The sequence below is a fragment of the Anoplophora glabripennis genome, unplaced genomic scaffold, assembly GCF_000390285.2.
Source record: "Anoplophora glabripennis isolate ALB-LARVAE unplaced genomic scaffold, Agla_2.0 scaffold35, whole genome shotgun sequence".
NCBI lineage: Eukaryota > Metazoa > Arthropoda > Insecta > Coleoptera > Cerambycidae > Anoplophora > Anoplophora glabripennis.
The window spans coordinates 721811-737328 of record NW_019417117.1 but is presented as its reverse complement, the minus strand read 5'-3'; the positions used below and the strand labels follow the sequence as shown (position 1 = coordinate 737328).

The window sequence follows — 15518 nt, the reverse complement described above, 5'->3', positions numbered from 1 at the left end:
CAGTAGGAACATTTAAGAAGCATGTCAATTTTTCATAAATATATCAATAAAAAAGTTTTCTTCAATGCACAATCGTGAGACATACTGTATATTAAACTTGGTATGTATCATTAATCAATTCCCAATATTTTGTTATAATGAGAATATATCACGAATTGCCATAATTGTAAAAATTGAAAAACTTTTTCATTTTCAAAATGTTTGTTTCTAGAATTTAAACATTTATAAGTATACAAACAATTTTTTAGAGCTCATTAAAAGAAATTAAATATTTCATATTAAACATTGATAATCACTGAAATGTATCATGTGATTCCAAACATAAATACATTTATTCCCTAAAATTAAATATTACTTAATGCGCAATCGCGAAGAGTCAACGGATTTTAGAGTAGAACAGCACCAGCCATTATTGTGCATACAAATTATGAGGTGTGATTGCGGATTTTCCGTAAAATAGCTAGTGGATCAAAATGGGGCTTTAAAAATGTCACTGAAATTAATCGTACAATTTAATTGCATAATTCGTTACCCGAGTCTTAATCAAAACTGGAAACATTAGCTGTTTACTACGTTCACTTTACATATTCCAACGAAATAAACAATGATCAAGCAACGATATATGGCTGCTAGTACCACTGGCTGCAAAACTGTTAGTCGAAATGAATCGGGGATTGCTGTTCGATCTTGTTTCGACCAATAATTTTGCAAGCACTTGCTTAACATACGCATAACATTGGTTACTTCATTGGAATATGTAAAGTGAACGTAGTAGGTGACAACAATTTATTTATAGTTTTAGTTTTTTTAGTAAGGCCCCAAAATCAATGACAGAGTCGGAATCTAGAATAAAAATATTTTCTAAAATTCTTTAAAAAAAAATATCAATAACTTTATTCAAGGAATATATGTATGTAAGTTGAAAGATAGTCACCACACTTGAAAACCATAAATATTTAGAAAAATGAAAAATATATTTACGGCAGATTTTCGTTTAGAAGCCCATTTTCCTTTATAACGTAACAACTGCTACATAACTCTCGAGCATAAACACATTATCACCTAATGCGACGAAATTTATTTCACTCATGTGTTCTAAGACAAACAGACGAATTTTTAATCACTTCAAGTCACATCAAAGTATCGTCACGAAAACATTATACTGAACTGAATATAAAAACAATGTTAACACTCACGAATTCGGGTAACCAACATCGCTGAAACAATGCACGAAACGAGAAATTAATGTCAGGGCAAAGGAATAATTGTTGTAGTAAAGTTTCCCGACAACAAAGCAGAAGGATGTAAAAATAAAACGGGATTGAAACCAGAAGTCACCATTGTAGCGACAGCAGCAGTCAACAGAACAGTTTTAGATTAAATACAGAGAAATTTGGCATTGCAAAATGTACAAATATTATACAATATAACAGAATATTTTCAAAAATACATAAAATCGATCCTGACAACCTTTCATCACCAAAAATCGAGAACTAAGAGAAAAATGACAATAGTTTTTATGAATATTTCTAAAAATCGACCTAAAAACAAAAATTCTTATCTAAATCAATATTTGTCTTATATAAGCGTTATTATTGTCTACGAAGTACACATATATTAAAAAATATATTCGCGACAAAAGAATAAGAAGCGTTCAACGAAGCACTACAACAAACCAATTGAAAACTATACTTTTGAACTGCGTATCAAAAGTACACATTTACAAGCAAGCGAATCAATATTTAATGTCGCCATCAATAAAATTTTTAAAAAACAACTCATATTGATAAATCGAACGGATACAACTTGGATCTATACCAGGAAAAGTTCAACGAAACATTGCCCTACAACCTTATCTTTGAGTATATATGATTAACGATGTTAACGAAGATGGCCAAAGACAAATATTTACTGCAGATGAAAGCTCGTCTGCCAGGGAGGTTGGTGTTTACTCCTCGAACTCTGGGAAGTCCTAGTGAGAACAGCATGTGGTGAAACTTGGTAAAAGCCCATAAAGAGTTGTAGGTTGTTTGGCAGGACTGTGGCGAAATATTTGTCAGGAATAATATAAGTCGAAGAAAAAAGAGTACTTTTTTTCATAACATTGCATAAAATTAGGTTAAAATTAGTTGTTTCTTAACTGTAATCCTTGCGTAATGTGTCTCTTGTATAAAATTGTAATATTCTAATATTATTGTTATCAGTGATCTATTCAAAGATTTCTTGTAATATTTCTAAGTTTTAGAAACTGGTTGCTTTTTCTGTGATCGTATTCTGGTAAAATAGTATACGATTTTCCCTGGTACAGTTTTTTGTTATGTCGGGGTGTAAGCATTATTGGCAAGAATTTAATAGAAAGCAGTTGGTTAGTATTAATTTGATTGCAATGAGAGATCACGAATGTGTTCCTTTAGATGAATTATTTTTTCAAACATGTTTATATGATATCCATTATCTTGCAAGGAGTGTCAAAATTACGAATACTGGCGCATATTTCTTTTAATTTAATTAAAACTAGCTCGTATAGTCTTTCCGATCTCAATTGAAGAACCAAGAGGTTGGCAGTATGTACCAGATTCGGTCGCTGACGTAGCAACTCGGCATTGAAATATTTGAAAAACTTATTCCCATATTTATTTAGCCATACCCATTTCACAGGTCTGCTCGGAGGTGGTAGAAATGTATACGCCCAGTTGAAGAATGCGCGCTCGGGAAGACGGGGAAACACATACATCCGAACTGGGCGACTGGGCAATAAATCTCAGCTGTTGACAAGTGGTTGACAAATTGCCTAGCAGTGCAGTGCAGCAATGCGGAATTTGGTGTGTTTCGGGTAATTTTAATTTATTATAAGCACCTTCATATTACAATTATGACAGGGAAAAATAAAAGGAATATTTTGTTTACTAATATTATTACAACATGGCATTTTGGAGACATTTTGAAACGAAACATAAGAAATTTACCATCAATATAATAAAATTGTTAGAGGACATAAATAATTAAAATATGTTGTTGGCCAAATGAACATAATGGAAATTTTCTACACATTATATACAAATTATTATAATTTTTACCTTTACCACAAAACTTTTTTAGGGACGCCTATGAAACTCATTAAATTTTATTGCTGGGCATTTTTATAGATACGGAAAGATTATAGAATAGACTTTATTGACTTTTATACATACAATAAGTACATTTCAAGTGACACGAGGACAAACAACAGAAATAAATTTATCAGTACTTTTCAGTACTGATACTACTACAGTTTCTCAACAGAAAATTTTTTGTAAAAGTGTAAAAAGATTTAATGGACATCAGTTTAACATTCTTGTGCACAAAAAATTTTGCAAATTTGTTATGCAATCCTGTCTCCAGTTTGTTATTTTTTGTCATATTTATTCGAGAGATAGGAACCACAAGGTCCCCACTATGCCTAGTACTATAACTATGTCATTTAATATTTAAATATGACATACGTCAATAATTAGCGAAACTGCCAAGTATTTAAAAATAATATATATGAATTATATTAAATCAAATATATTTGACATTAAATTCTTCTTAAAATCGTACACCATTACCATTCTTAAATTGCCATAGCTTTAAACTATTAAACTTTAAACTATTAACGCTATTAAAATACAATTTTCATAGTTATTAAAAGCAGTGAACTCTTGACTGTCAGTTAATGCTACCGTTACACTACGGTGAATGTTAACAAAACGTTGGGCCCGCAGAGCACGTGATATTGATCAAGCGTCGACATCGTGAGATCAAGTTTCATTCCCTTTCGACTCAAACAGTTCTCAATATGCTCATGAAGCATTTGTTTATGTTTTTGCTTTTTTACACCATACTGTTTAATATAATAAATTAGAGTCATACTTAAAAAATAATTTCCTAGCTTGTGAGCATATTACGTACATTTCACTTATAAAAACGACGCTATTGTGATATTTTACAACGCGATGAAGAAAAAATATAAATATTGCAGTTTCTGTGTATTTGAAATATCAAATTTTCTGTAAAATAACCATCAAGCAATACAATAACGATTTACGAGTTTATTGACTTTTTTAATAGTAAATTAAAGAAAACCACAATACTTCGAAACGATGTATACGTGTGGTTGGTCTGGGAGAAAGTCGAAATTCCAAAGCCAAGGTTACCACTCGCTCCATTGACATTCGAGATGGTTCTTCTGACCCACATTCCCGCTCGTCCGGATACAAAAAACCATGTGTCCGTCTTGCATGTAATAGGAAATTATCTTTTCTGGGAGTTTGCTTTGAAAATTGAATTGAAGAATTACAGCGTAGTGCCGATGTGTTAATAAGACTTCCGTTCTGACTTAGTCATGGTAGTCCTACTTTCGCTAGCTCTCCGAAACTGTAATATTTGGTAAGGTTGAGCAATTTCTAACGTTTTAATATTCAGCTGTGCAAATTGCATCGTAAAAGTACAGAGAAATCGCAAATGACGAAATGCTCAATTAAAAAAGATGTTAATACAAATTAAATAAAGACATTATTACGGTTTGGCTGGGAGATTTCCGTGACTGTCGTCAACGGTTGGGTGATTTCTTTAGTGGTTGGTTGTCACGTCTTCGCTTTAAAGATGTTGACATTTCTAAAAGAAGAACTACCTACATGTCCTCGGAAACAGTGAGGTCTCAAACTGATGACAATCAAAGAACTTTACAAATGAAGAAGCGCATATTTCAATCATCTTTCTCCGAATTAAGACAGCAAACAAGATCTAGACGTTCCTATCGACCGTTGATGTGAGATTTCCTTTATCTTAAACACTTCTACAGAGTATTTTCTTAATCTGTATCATGACTTGAGGAGGTTGCTGCTCGAGTAATTTTAGGCCGAAGTGCCTTAATGAACAAGATTGAGATTTAAATTCAAATTTAGTACGTTTTCATTACCTTTATAGATAAAAATTAATTTTAAACAAATGTCTTTTTAACTCCTTGTCCCTATCAAGAAAACAAAATGTACTCATAGTTTATAGGAGAAAAACTACCTTTAAATTTCTATTACCCGTAAGATATCACATTTCACTGAAAATAGATCTGAATATGTTTGCCATAAATTGATGAAACTTGGGCTAATTAATTAATTAACAGAAAGAATTCATTCAGTTGTATAAATCTGTCAACCAGTGAAGGAGCTGCTAAAATGAAAGGAAATTATTCATTTTCGCCATTGTAAATATTTGATGCAAATATCATAAAGTCAAAGGAATTGTACTGACTTACATGCTAATAGGAGTGTGCAAATTCGCTAAATTTTCTTTATTCTCCTTTCTTTGATATAATTCATCTAACTCTACATAAAAATTTGAATAATAACTGTTTTACATCGACAATTTATTGATGAATTAATTCATGAAGTCGCTTCATCAAGAAATTGGACAAGTGTAATGCACCAAATCTGCTGTCACATAACATCATGAATTTATTCATCAAGTTCTTGACGAATTAGAACATGTTCTAATTTTCGTCAATTTCTTCGTGAAGTTCAGAGGTACCAACCCAACAGATTTCCAACCTCAGATCAGTAATGAGGTTATGTTATTTTGAATATGTAAATAATTGTGTGGCGTTATACTAGTTTTGCATTGTTTTTACTGATTTGTTACTTACAAAAATAGTCCAGGAAAATTAGCATTTCACCTCGGAATTGGATAAAGAAGGTTCGATTTTGATGAGACAAAGTGCGTTTTCTTCATAATTGCATGTAGGTCAAAGTCTGCAACGTCTCATGCGGCGCTAATTTGTTTATTTATTAATAATCAATTATTATTAACAAATTAGCGTATTTCGGATATTACGTGGGTTGGAAAAGGCCAATATTGATGCGGTAGAGCCCATTCTTCTTCTGATTAGTTGTACCTTAACTTTGGGAGACTCCCACCGATCTTCATTTGTTTATTGATTTTTATTCGATCATTAAGAGCAAATTAGGCAATCGGACTGGGAGAGGGGGATTTTCACGCGGTAATCGACGCTCTTCTCGTACTTGGATTACAAGGTGATCCAGAACCACTAAGGGCCACTAAGGGCAGACTGATTTTCATTTGTTCATTGATCTTCAATGAATTAGTATATACAAATTCGGGCTGTTATCTGTGAGCTGGACGAGAAAAGTCTGATTTTTATGGAATAAGTCACTTTGATCATCATCCGGGATATTCCAAAACCGTTAAGGTCCGAATGATCTTCATTTGTTTCTTTTTACTAATTAATCATTATAAAAAAATTACACGTGCAATCTGTAACTAAGACTTAGAATGGATAATTTTTAATCAAAGAGAAGTGGATAACATTTATTCATAATGATTCATGTTCTATATGGTCTTCAGCTTTTTGAGAATTCACTTCCTGCATTAGGGTCTTGAACTTTCTATATAAAACCACGTTCATCCCGTCCAAATCGGCTAGTCCTACTCCCGACCGCAGATATCACGTCTAATTTGTTTATAACAATCAAATAAAAACCGATAAACAAATGAAGATCGGTGGGGGTCCTTTACAGTTAAAGTACAACTAATAAGAAGAAGAATGAGCTTTACCGCATCAAGATTGGCCGTTTCCACCCCACGTAATATCCGACATACGATTATTTGTTAATAATTGATTATTTAAAAATAAACAAATTAGCGCCGCATCAGACGTTGTAGACTTTGATGTACATGCAATTACGAAGAGAACGCACTTTGTCCCATCAAAATCGAACCTTCTTTATGCAATTCTGAGGTTCGGCCCTATTTTCGTCTAATTTTCCTGGCCTAAAACTAATGTTTATATAATATGTGTCAAAACGGTACCGCTGTTGTATCACTACAATTATGAGTGGAAAGGTAACATTTTTGAAATTTATTTGCTTCTTTGATTTGTTGGTAGAACTGATTCATCCGTCAAAAAACTTGACAAAGTCTGTAGCAGTGTAAAATCACACTGTTTACCAATAAATTCGTGAATTAATTCATAAAGAACTTCGTCAATTTATTCATGAATAAATTGTCAATGTAAAACAGCTATGAGAAAAAAAAATATTATAAGAGAAAATAATCTAAATTTACAATAATAACAGTAATACCAATTTTAGTTTAATATACACTACTATAATGGAAAAAATATTAAAGAAACAAACAATTTTCATGAATTTTCAATGAAAAATGGTCATATCGATATAAACAAAAAAGCATTTTAAAGCTTTACATCTCTAGTTTCCAGATATTTAGACAAAAATTTTTTTGAAGTACAGTTAGCTAGCAATCAAAAGAAATACCTTGAGAAAAAAATTCCAATTTTTTTTTTTTAGACCTGTGCATGGACTCGGAAAACCATTATTTTTTTAATCTGGATTAGGGGAAAATACCGCTGTAAGACTCTGTCGATGTTTCGTCATTTTTATTACTTCTTCAGAACCCTATATATTGGGTTTTATAGGTCAAAGAACTTAATTATACAGAAGGACAATTAAGTTTTAAAATTGAGGATACTAATTTTTTAAATTTTAAAAATGAATTTTAAATTAGAATTCTAACCAAAAAATAAAAAATAATAACCGCAGATCACCGATAAAACCTTTAAAGAAAACCATTATTTTTCGTCTCAATTAAAACACAATACCTACTTTTTATACACAACGCAAGATGAAAGAAACGTTGCTATTTTTGTTGCCGCCACGCTTCTGGGAAAATTTTAACGTTATTAACACATGTTTCTAATCGTAGACGCCACAACATTTGCACGCTAGCTATCATTTTTACACACATCGCATTGTTAACTGAAAGGATTCTTTAAAACGGGTAAAATAATGGCAGTGGGCGAAACTCTTTCATCCGCCAATTATAAAATAATCCGCATATTTGTGCTTAATAGCGGCTTCGTAGAATCCCTCTGTTTCCATAAAATTAAGAGATGAAATTGTTAGCTGAGTCACCAGGTTTGCCAAATGAATAACATCTCAATGCACCGTTTCTAGACTCTTAAAGTTTGTATCATAAGTATTATATCCTTTATAGTTAAATAAACCTTACAATTTCCTATAAAACTAAGCATATACAGAACTTTCATAAATAATCAGAAGCCACGTGTTCAGTAAGTTTGTTTGAAACACTAATTTTATTTCCTATGAAACTCGTTAAATTTGATTGCTGAGCGTTTTTATACATGTTCAACTGAGTTCAGAAATACTTTATTTATTATTATTTCCCACAGATTGCAGAATTTTTTTTGACAATGCTACATATTAGGTTATGTAAATAGTTATAGAACTTAAGTTGCACAGACTCCTCATAGATCCCTTGAAAAAAAGTAGACGTTTGGGCAGCAATATCAATATGTATATTAGAGCATATATTCTTCTATAAATAAAAGGTATGGAACCTTTATTTTAGACACATTTATATTTTTAATAAAATGGGACAACAATCCAATTTTTAGAAGAGTTTTATAATAATTTAAGGTTGTGGTTAGTCAGATAACCAGATCTAACTCCTTTAGATTATTTTTTGTTTGAACATCTGAATACTATTTTTAAAACGGTAGTGCACAACATCGAAGAATTAAAAGCAACAATTATTCGAGAATTAACAATATAATAGAACAGTTGCAAAATTTGTATGAAAATAAGGACAAGAGAATAAATTTAGTTAGTGAAGAACCCCAGTTTGAACATAATATGTAATGTTTTTATCATATATCAATACAACGCATTAATTCATGAATCTGAATTTATTTTATATTGCCCTAACGCAATCTTGTTAGAGAATGGTGAAGCGAAGTTGTATCTATTACTAATCTGCATGTATTCAGTTTAATACCAACAATTCACGTTAATCAATTTGAAAACTAATTTTATTTAATTACATCTGTAACCCCGTCAACCATTCCGCTGAGATTTACGCATTTTTAGTTAATAGAGCCAATCGTGCAATATTGGTTGCCTATGCTCTATGGTCACGTGGTATGTAGTCAATTATGAAGTCTATGCACATAACTCCATTTCAATAACTATAATCCTTAAAACTGCTATACCAAAACATCCATATCTGGAGCATATTTTAAAGTCGACTGATCGAGGCGCTATTTTTGAGATCACTGAAGTCAAAAGCTCTTTTATTTAATTCAAAGAAACTATTTTATCCTGTTTAAATTCTAACACTTATACAGGGTGTCCCATTAATATTGCGAAAAAATTCAGGGGGAGTTTCCTTGACCAAAAATAGGAAAGAAAATTCCTATAAACCTATGTCCGAAAATGCTTACTTTCGGAGATATAGGGTGTTGAAATTTAGAGAAAATACAAGGTTTTTTACTAATATCTGGAGAACCCTAATTCCGATTTTTTTAAAATTTGGTATGTTTGTTTATAAAAACGATAGACGTCTTCTGATGTAATTTGATTTATTTTATCTATTCCAGCGGCGCCCGAGGACTCACTACTATTGATATTAATAAGTAAACATATGAACCGTCACTGCTTTTTCTTAGATGTAATATGTTTTTTTAATTATGCGATAAAAAATACAACTTTTTTGTCTCTTTACTTTTTTTGATATCTTGCTTCGTTTTCGAGCAAAAAATTAATAGCTTACGTGTGTGATTTTAATAAGTACTTGAACTGTGTAGTTGTCAATTCCTACTTGTCAAAATGAATTACCCAAATAGTGAGATGTGCGATATGCATTTTCTTTATAGCCTTGCCAACGGTAATGCATTAGCCGCCAGGCGCCTCTATGATGAACAGAAATACTCTAATCGTATAATTCCTCATCATACTATCTTCACTCGTCTTCATCAACGTCTTAGTGAAACTGGAAGTTTTCGAAAACTTACCGCAGGAAACCGGCGACCCCGCACAGCAATAACCCTACAATTGGAGGAAGATGTACCTCCTTCATGAAATTGAGGACACTCCAACAACAAGTACCAGACAGATTGCTAGAAACTTAAATGTAAGTCGTTCTACAATTTTCAGGATTTTAAAAAATAATCTTCTATACCCTTATCACATCCAACGGGTTCAATTTTACCGACTGATTTTCCGTTAAGATTAGATTTATGTCGATGTCGATGGATACGATAAAAAATTGGGGAAAATCCTCAATTTTTAGCAGAAGTACTATTCACGGATGAGGCTAATTTTTCATAATCATGTAAGTTTTCACTTACTGTATGGGTCGGAATTGTGGGAGATCACTTAATAGGCCTATTTTTTTACCACCGAGGCTTACTATAGATGTTTATCGCCGTTTTCTTGAGGATTAATTGTCCGTACTTTTGGAAGACATCACATTGCCATTAAGCTTGCAAATGTATTTTATGCACGATGGTGCTCCACTCCATTTCAATTTAGCTGCACGTGAATATTTGAACAATATCTACCCAAATCGCTGAATAGGTCGAAGAGGCACAAATTTCAACACTCTGTATCTCCGAAACGAAGCATTTTCGAACATAGGTTTATAGGAATTTTCTATCTTATTTTTAGTCAAGGAAAATCCCCCTGAATTTTTTCGCAATATTAATGGGACACCCTGTATAACTAACTCTAGCATAAGACATTGAAGAAATTAAATTAAAAAATGCAATGTATTACAGTATTTGAAGAACAGGTGGCAAATTAGATTAATCATAAGTCTAGAATCGAATCTACTACGTGATTTTTCACACGTATCCTCAAAATCCGACAGAAAATTTCCCAAAAACTTCACTTTTGTTGACACAGCTGAAGAGGTCCAGAACCAAAAAAAAATTCCACGAACAAACAAATCCACGATGTGGGCGATCGAATTAGATTCCAAATCGCCTAATTTATAAACATCCCGGACGATATAAACACGCCAATATCAGATGAAATATGAATTGCTGATATATAAAAAAGCTATAAAGTGTAATGGGAAGGCTATTAGGAATATGAAAACAGATTCGTAGTATAGCTTCCAAGAATGAGATCTGTAGGGTGTGCTAATAAACAAAGAGCAGAGATCCATTCTCAGAGGATGTTTTTATTCGAACCAACTCATTCTACACTCATAAAAGATTTACTAATAGTAACAAATTCTGAGCCGAACAGTTTTTTTTATAGATCGGCACAAATAAGTTTACGTCTGAGATAGCTCCGCCCACAAACGCGTACTGAACATGGTAAGAGAAGTTAGTAAATCTACGAATAGGATAGAGTACTTAGGGCTATATTAAAGTTTCCAAAACGGCTTCGAAATGGTTGTGTTTTGAAAGAAAGTGACAAACAAAAAGTTAACAGCAAAGCCGTCTGTTAAGGAACATGACAAGGTACGAGAAACTTAGATGACTTCGATATGGCTCTCCTGCAACGTATTGTCGTCAATTTTTACACCATAGGGGAAACGGTGTACACCATTAAAAAGGTTAATCAAAAATTTGTCAAGAAAATGGTTTTTCGGTAGGTAAAAACTAGAAACACCGAAAACTTGTAGAGAAACCCGAAATCCAGCTGCAGTGATTACATTCCTTAAAAAGCACGAAGCGTTGTAGAAAAAAACAGGCCAATTATTTTCATGAATGAGACTTTATTCATTTTTCTCACACGCATAGTAGTGGGTGGAGTCACAGAACAAATTATGTCTTATGGCCGTTTCAAAAGGTCAAAGACTTATTATATTAAATATTGGAAGTGAACATGAATTAGTGCCCAATGCATACTTAACATCAATTAATAAGTTCATAGTATGATATATAGAAGGCGCTACTATTGATTAATTTTTTATGTTAAAGTTTTTTCAATTGCAAATACAATTAAGTATTTTTTGTTACTTTTTATAACAAATGTGTCGGAAAAAAATAAAATAACGAAATGTTTTCTGAAACTACTTCAAAGCAAAAAGTTTTGAAAGTCAATAATCGATAATAAAAAGCATTCCGAACATTTTGTAACATTTGCTTCTCATCCCTGACTTTTTGTTGATGCTCGTCGATGTCGTTAGATTTAGTAGCATAAAACTAGCTTTTTAGATATCCCCATAAAAAAATCTAATGGGGTAAGATCGGGTGATCTTGCTGGCCACTCAATTTGTTTCACAACACATCATAACTAAACCTCATATGTAGGTATGTTTCCCAGATCGATAAAGTGTTTGTCAATCTTTTTCTCTGTGTAGGATCTCAACTTAAGTTCCACATAGACTTTACGAACGGGAGCATAGAAAATCTTTTCCTAGCGGATGTTATTTGTGTATGATGCCGTACGGGAAACCCGGAAGGGTTTAATTATTTACACACTTGTTGTTTGCGGTCAACGTATGAAACTGAATCTTTGTTTACTCCAAGTTTTTTATTTATAAATTTACAAATCTGGGACGGCCTCTAATTTAGAACCATTCTCCTGTCTTCGCGGTACATATTGGCGTTTTAATCCTATCCCAAAAATCACGAACGTGTTGCTTTCAAACAATCACGTGTGATTCACGGATCTGACATTTAAGCCGATTTTAAGCAAAGCTTGTTTACTAATTCCGTTTACAAGTTCTGATTCTGATTTGAAAGCATGGAGAAATATATATTGTAATGTGTAATAAATAATTTTTACAAAATTCAACAATATTGGAAACATTTTCTCACATAATACTGATACATATTTTTGATATTGTACACCATTTCAATATATTTTGTGCTATGTACAACTTAACAGTACAACTTAAAAAAGGGGAAATGTATCAATGTATATAATGTATGCAAGGTGTTAGAAACTTGTATATTCCATTGATAGAAATAGTTTGCAAATATACCTAATTTTATTAATACCATCCACAATTATACGAAGAACATTTTCGGAACCTCTGGAGTACACAAATCGCCACACAAACATATATACCATATACAGGTCTGGTCGCCCAGTTGAAGCATGCGCGCGCGGGCAAACGGCGAACAAACACAGCCGCACTGGGCGACTGGGTCATAAATTTCAGTTGTAGAGAAATTGCCTAGCAGTGCAGTGCAGCAATGTGCAATTTGGTGTGACTCAGATAATTTTAATTTATTATAGGCACTTTCTATTAATCATTCATACTACAAATACGAAAGGGAGAAATAAGAGGGATATTTTATTTACTAATATTGTTACAACATGGCATTTTCAAGACCTTTTGAAACGGAACAAAACGAAATACCGCCAGACGATATTGAATTAGTAGAACCTGTTGTTGATGAAACATATTTAGAATTAAAAAATAAAGATTTACATGTTCAATGTCAGCGTCAGCATTTGAAATATTTACGATTGTTTAAAAAATATATGTTGGCGCAACCATCTACGGTCACAACTAGTTTTTTTGCAGTATGTAAGTCGACGATGGTTCCAGAGGTACTCAATAAGGTTTAACAATTTTTACTATTATTAATGCCGATTATGGGTTTATAATTCATTCTATGTACTATTAAAAAAACCCTTTTTTAATTTTCTCCAATTTCATTTGATAAGGATTTAATACCATTTGATAATTTAATTTAGCTTAATACCTAAGTGAAGTGAATGTATAAGATCTAATAAATAACAAAAACAATTATTGTGATTTTCAACTCAATACCTGTAACATTGAGAAAACAAAAATATATAATTTTTAATGAATCGCATTACCTTAACATAAATTTTCACGTGTTTATATATTTTGTATTCGGTTTCTGGAACATCAAAACAGCTATGTTCTACTGATCTGCAATCTGACAGATATTAGTTGGTGAAATTAGATGTTTTGAGAAATATTAATTTACGCCTTGGTATCTATAAATAAGCTCATAATGGATATTTATACTCGCATTAATTGTACATGTTGGTACAGTTGGTAGAATTATAATTTATTTTTTGGAAACTTGATAATCTTTTATGCGTATTTATTTTATAGGTTTCCAAAACCTGAAATTTGTAATATTTACTAACTAACCCATTTCGTTAATAATCTAATTGAGAAATGTAGTCCAGACTATTTTAAAGCAAATATGTATCTACTTTCAATTGGGACCATATTTTTTTGCTAAACGTTTCACACAATATTAGAATCGTTATATATTGTATAAAATGTCTGTCATGTTTCGTTAGAATTCGTCAAAATAGTATTATAGTGAGCGAATGAAGACGTATTGTACTGAAAGCCGTAAAATTAGGAACTTTCATTCTACAGCGTCTTACTCTGCGGAATAGATGGCAGTGCCAATAGTAGCGGCTAGCGATTTAAAACTAAACCCTTTATAAATAAATTGGCGAATTAATTTAACTTCGTGAACTTTATGAATGTAAAACAGCTATAAAAATTTTAAAATAACAGACAGCACATCCTCAAACAAGCCGCGTGATCATAATTCATAACAAGATCTAGCCCTCTTGACCTCCCGCAAACATTTCAATTAATTGGGTCAATATTTTCACGATATGCAGCTTGCAGCGACTACACTTTGATATTCGCCGATCCACAATCAAAACCGAACGCAACAGACCCATTAACAGGCCAGCCAAACAATCTGCGAACGACGTAATCTCTACAATAGTATGGAAAAAATTTACTTACCGAAACGTCCACCAGATGTTGAAACACATGGTGTTCAGCCAGAAGAAGGCGGACAAGTAGAGGAAATGCATGAATACCGCTGCAACAAACAAAAAATAACGTTAGTTTCAAGGGTATAATAACAACAACGAAAAACGGGCTGAATCATGGCTTTGGCACAGATTGCTAGTGGGATAATTTAAGGGTATCGTAGGGAATTATTCCCATAGCTTTTAACATAAATTAGATAGGTCTAACAGTAACTCAAATGTATCTACCTATGCCAAAAGTGATCACAAAAGTAGTTTTTAAAGAACAGGGATAATTTCAGATTCTGAAAATTTTTGGACGCCCTGTATGTTTTATTACATATTTGATTACTTACCCATGGCTTCAAAACTTTTTATCAAGAATAACTTTTCTCGAAGAATATTAAATTTTAATGAAAAAAATAAAGCAAAACTAATAACAGTTACATTCAAATATGTTAAAACAATAAAAACTGTTCTTCATCTTTGTGAAATAAACGTCTTAAGTGGAATATTAAACTGTTCTCTATGACTTTTAGGGATGACTTTGTGAGAAAACGGGATAAATAAAAGATACTTAACATTTTGCTCGTGTAAAAATATAAAATATCACATGCAAAACAATATAAAACTATAAATTCATATATGTATTACATTACACAAAGCTTCACCGATTTTCTGTTTTTATTTGAATGGGCATTTCTGCCATACTGAAACGATAAAAATAAATCAATAACCACGTCAAAATACATAGATCGGTCAAGGGGTTGATTTTATAAATTTAGTTTGGCCTAATTTCAAGTATCTCCTTTTTTCAGTGTAAGATTTTTGGTTAGGTAGAACTATTTTCATAAAAATAACCCTTACTCATCCTTTTGAAGCAAGGGTTTATTTTTCTCACAGATGGCAAAATATTCAATAAATTACGAAATTATGCCAAAAATA

The 15518-nt window shown here is 32.2% G+C and overlaps 1 protein-coding gene across 1 annotated transcript in view; it reads right to left on the bottom strand.

The window, feature by feature from the left end:
• LOC108912284 (probable G-protein coupled receptor Mth-like 1) overlaps window positions 1-15518 on the bottom strand; it is a 227511-nt gene that overhangs the window by 123166 nt on the left and 88827 nt on the right. The window contains exon 3 of the mRNA XM_018717484.1: window positions 14566-14644. Coding sequence (XP_018573000.1) covers window positions 14566-14644 — 79 coding nt within the window. The remainder of the gene's footprint in view (window positions 1-14565; window positions 14645-15518) is intronic.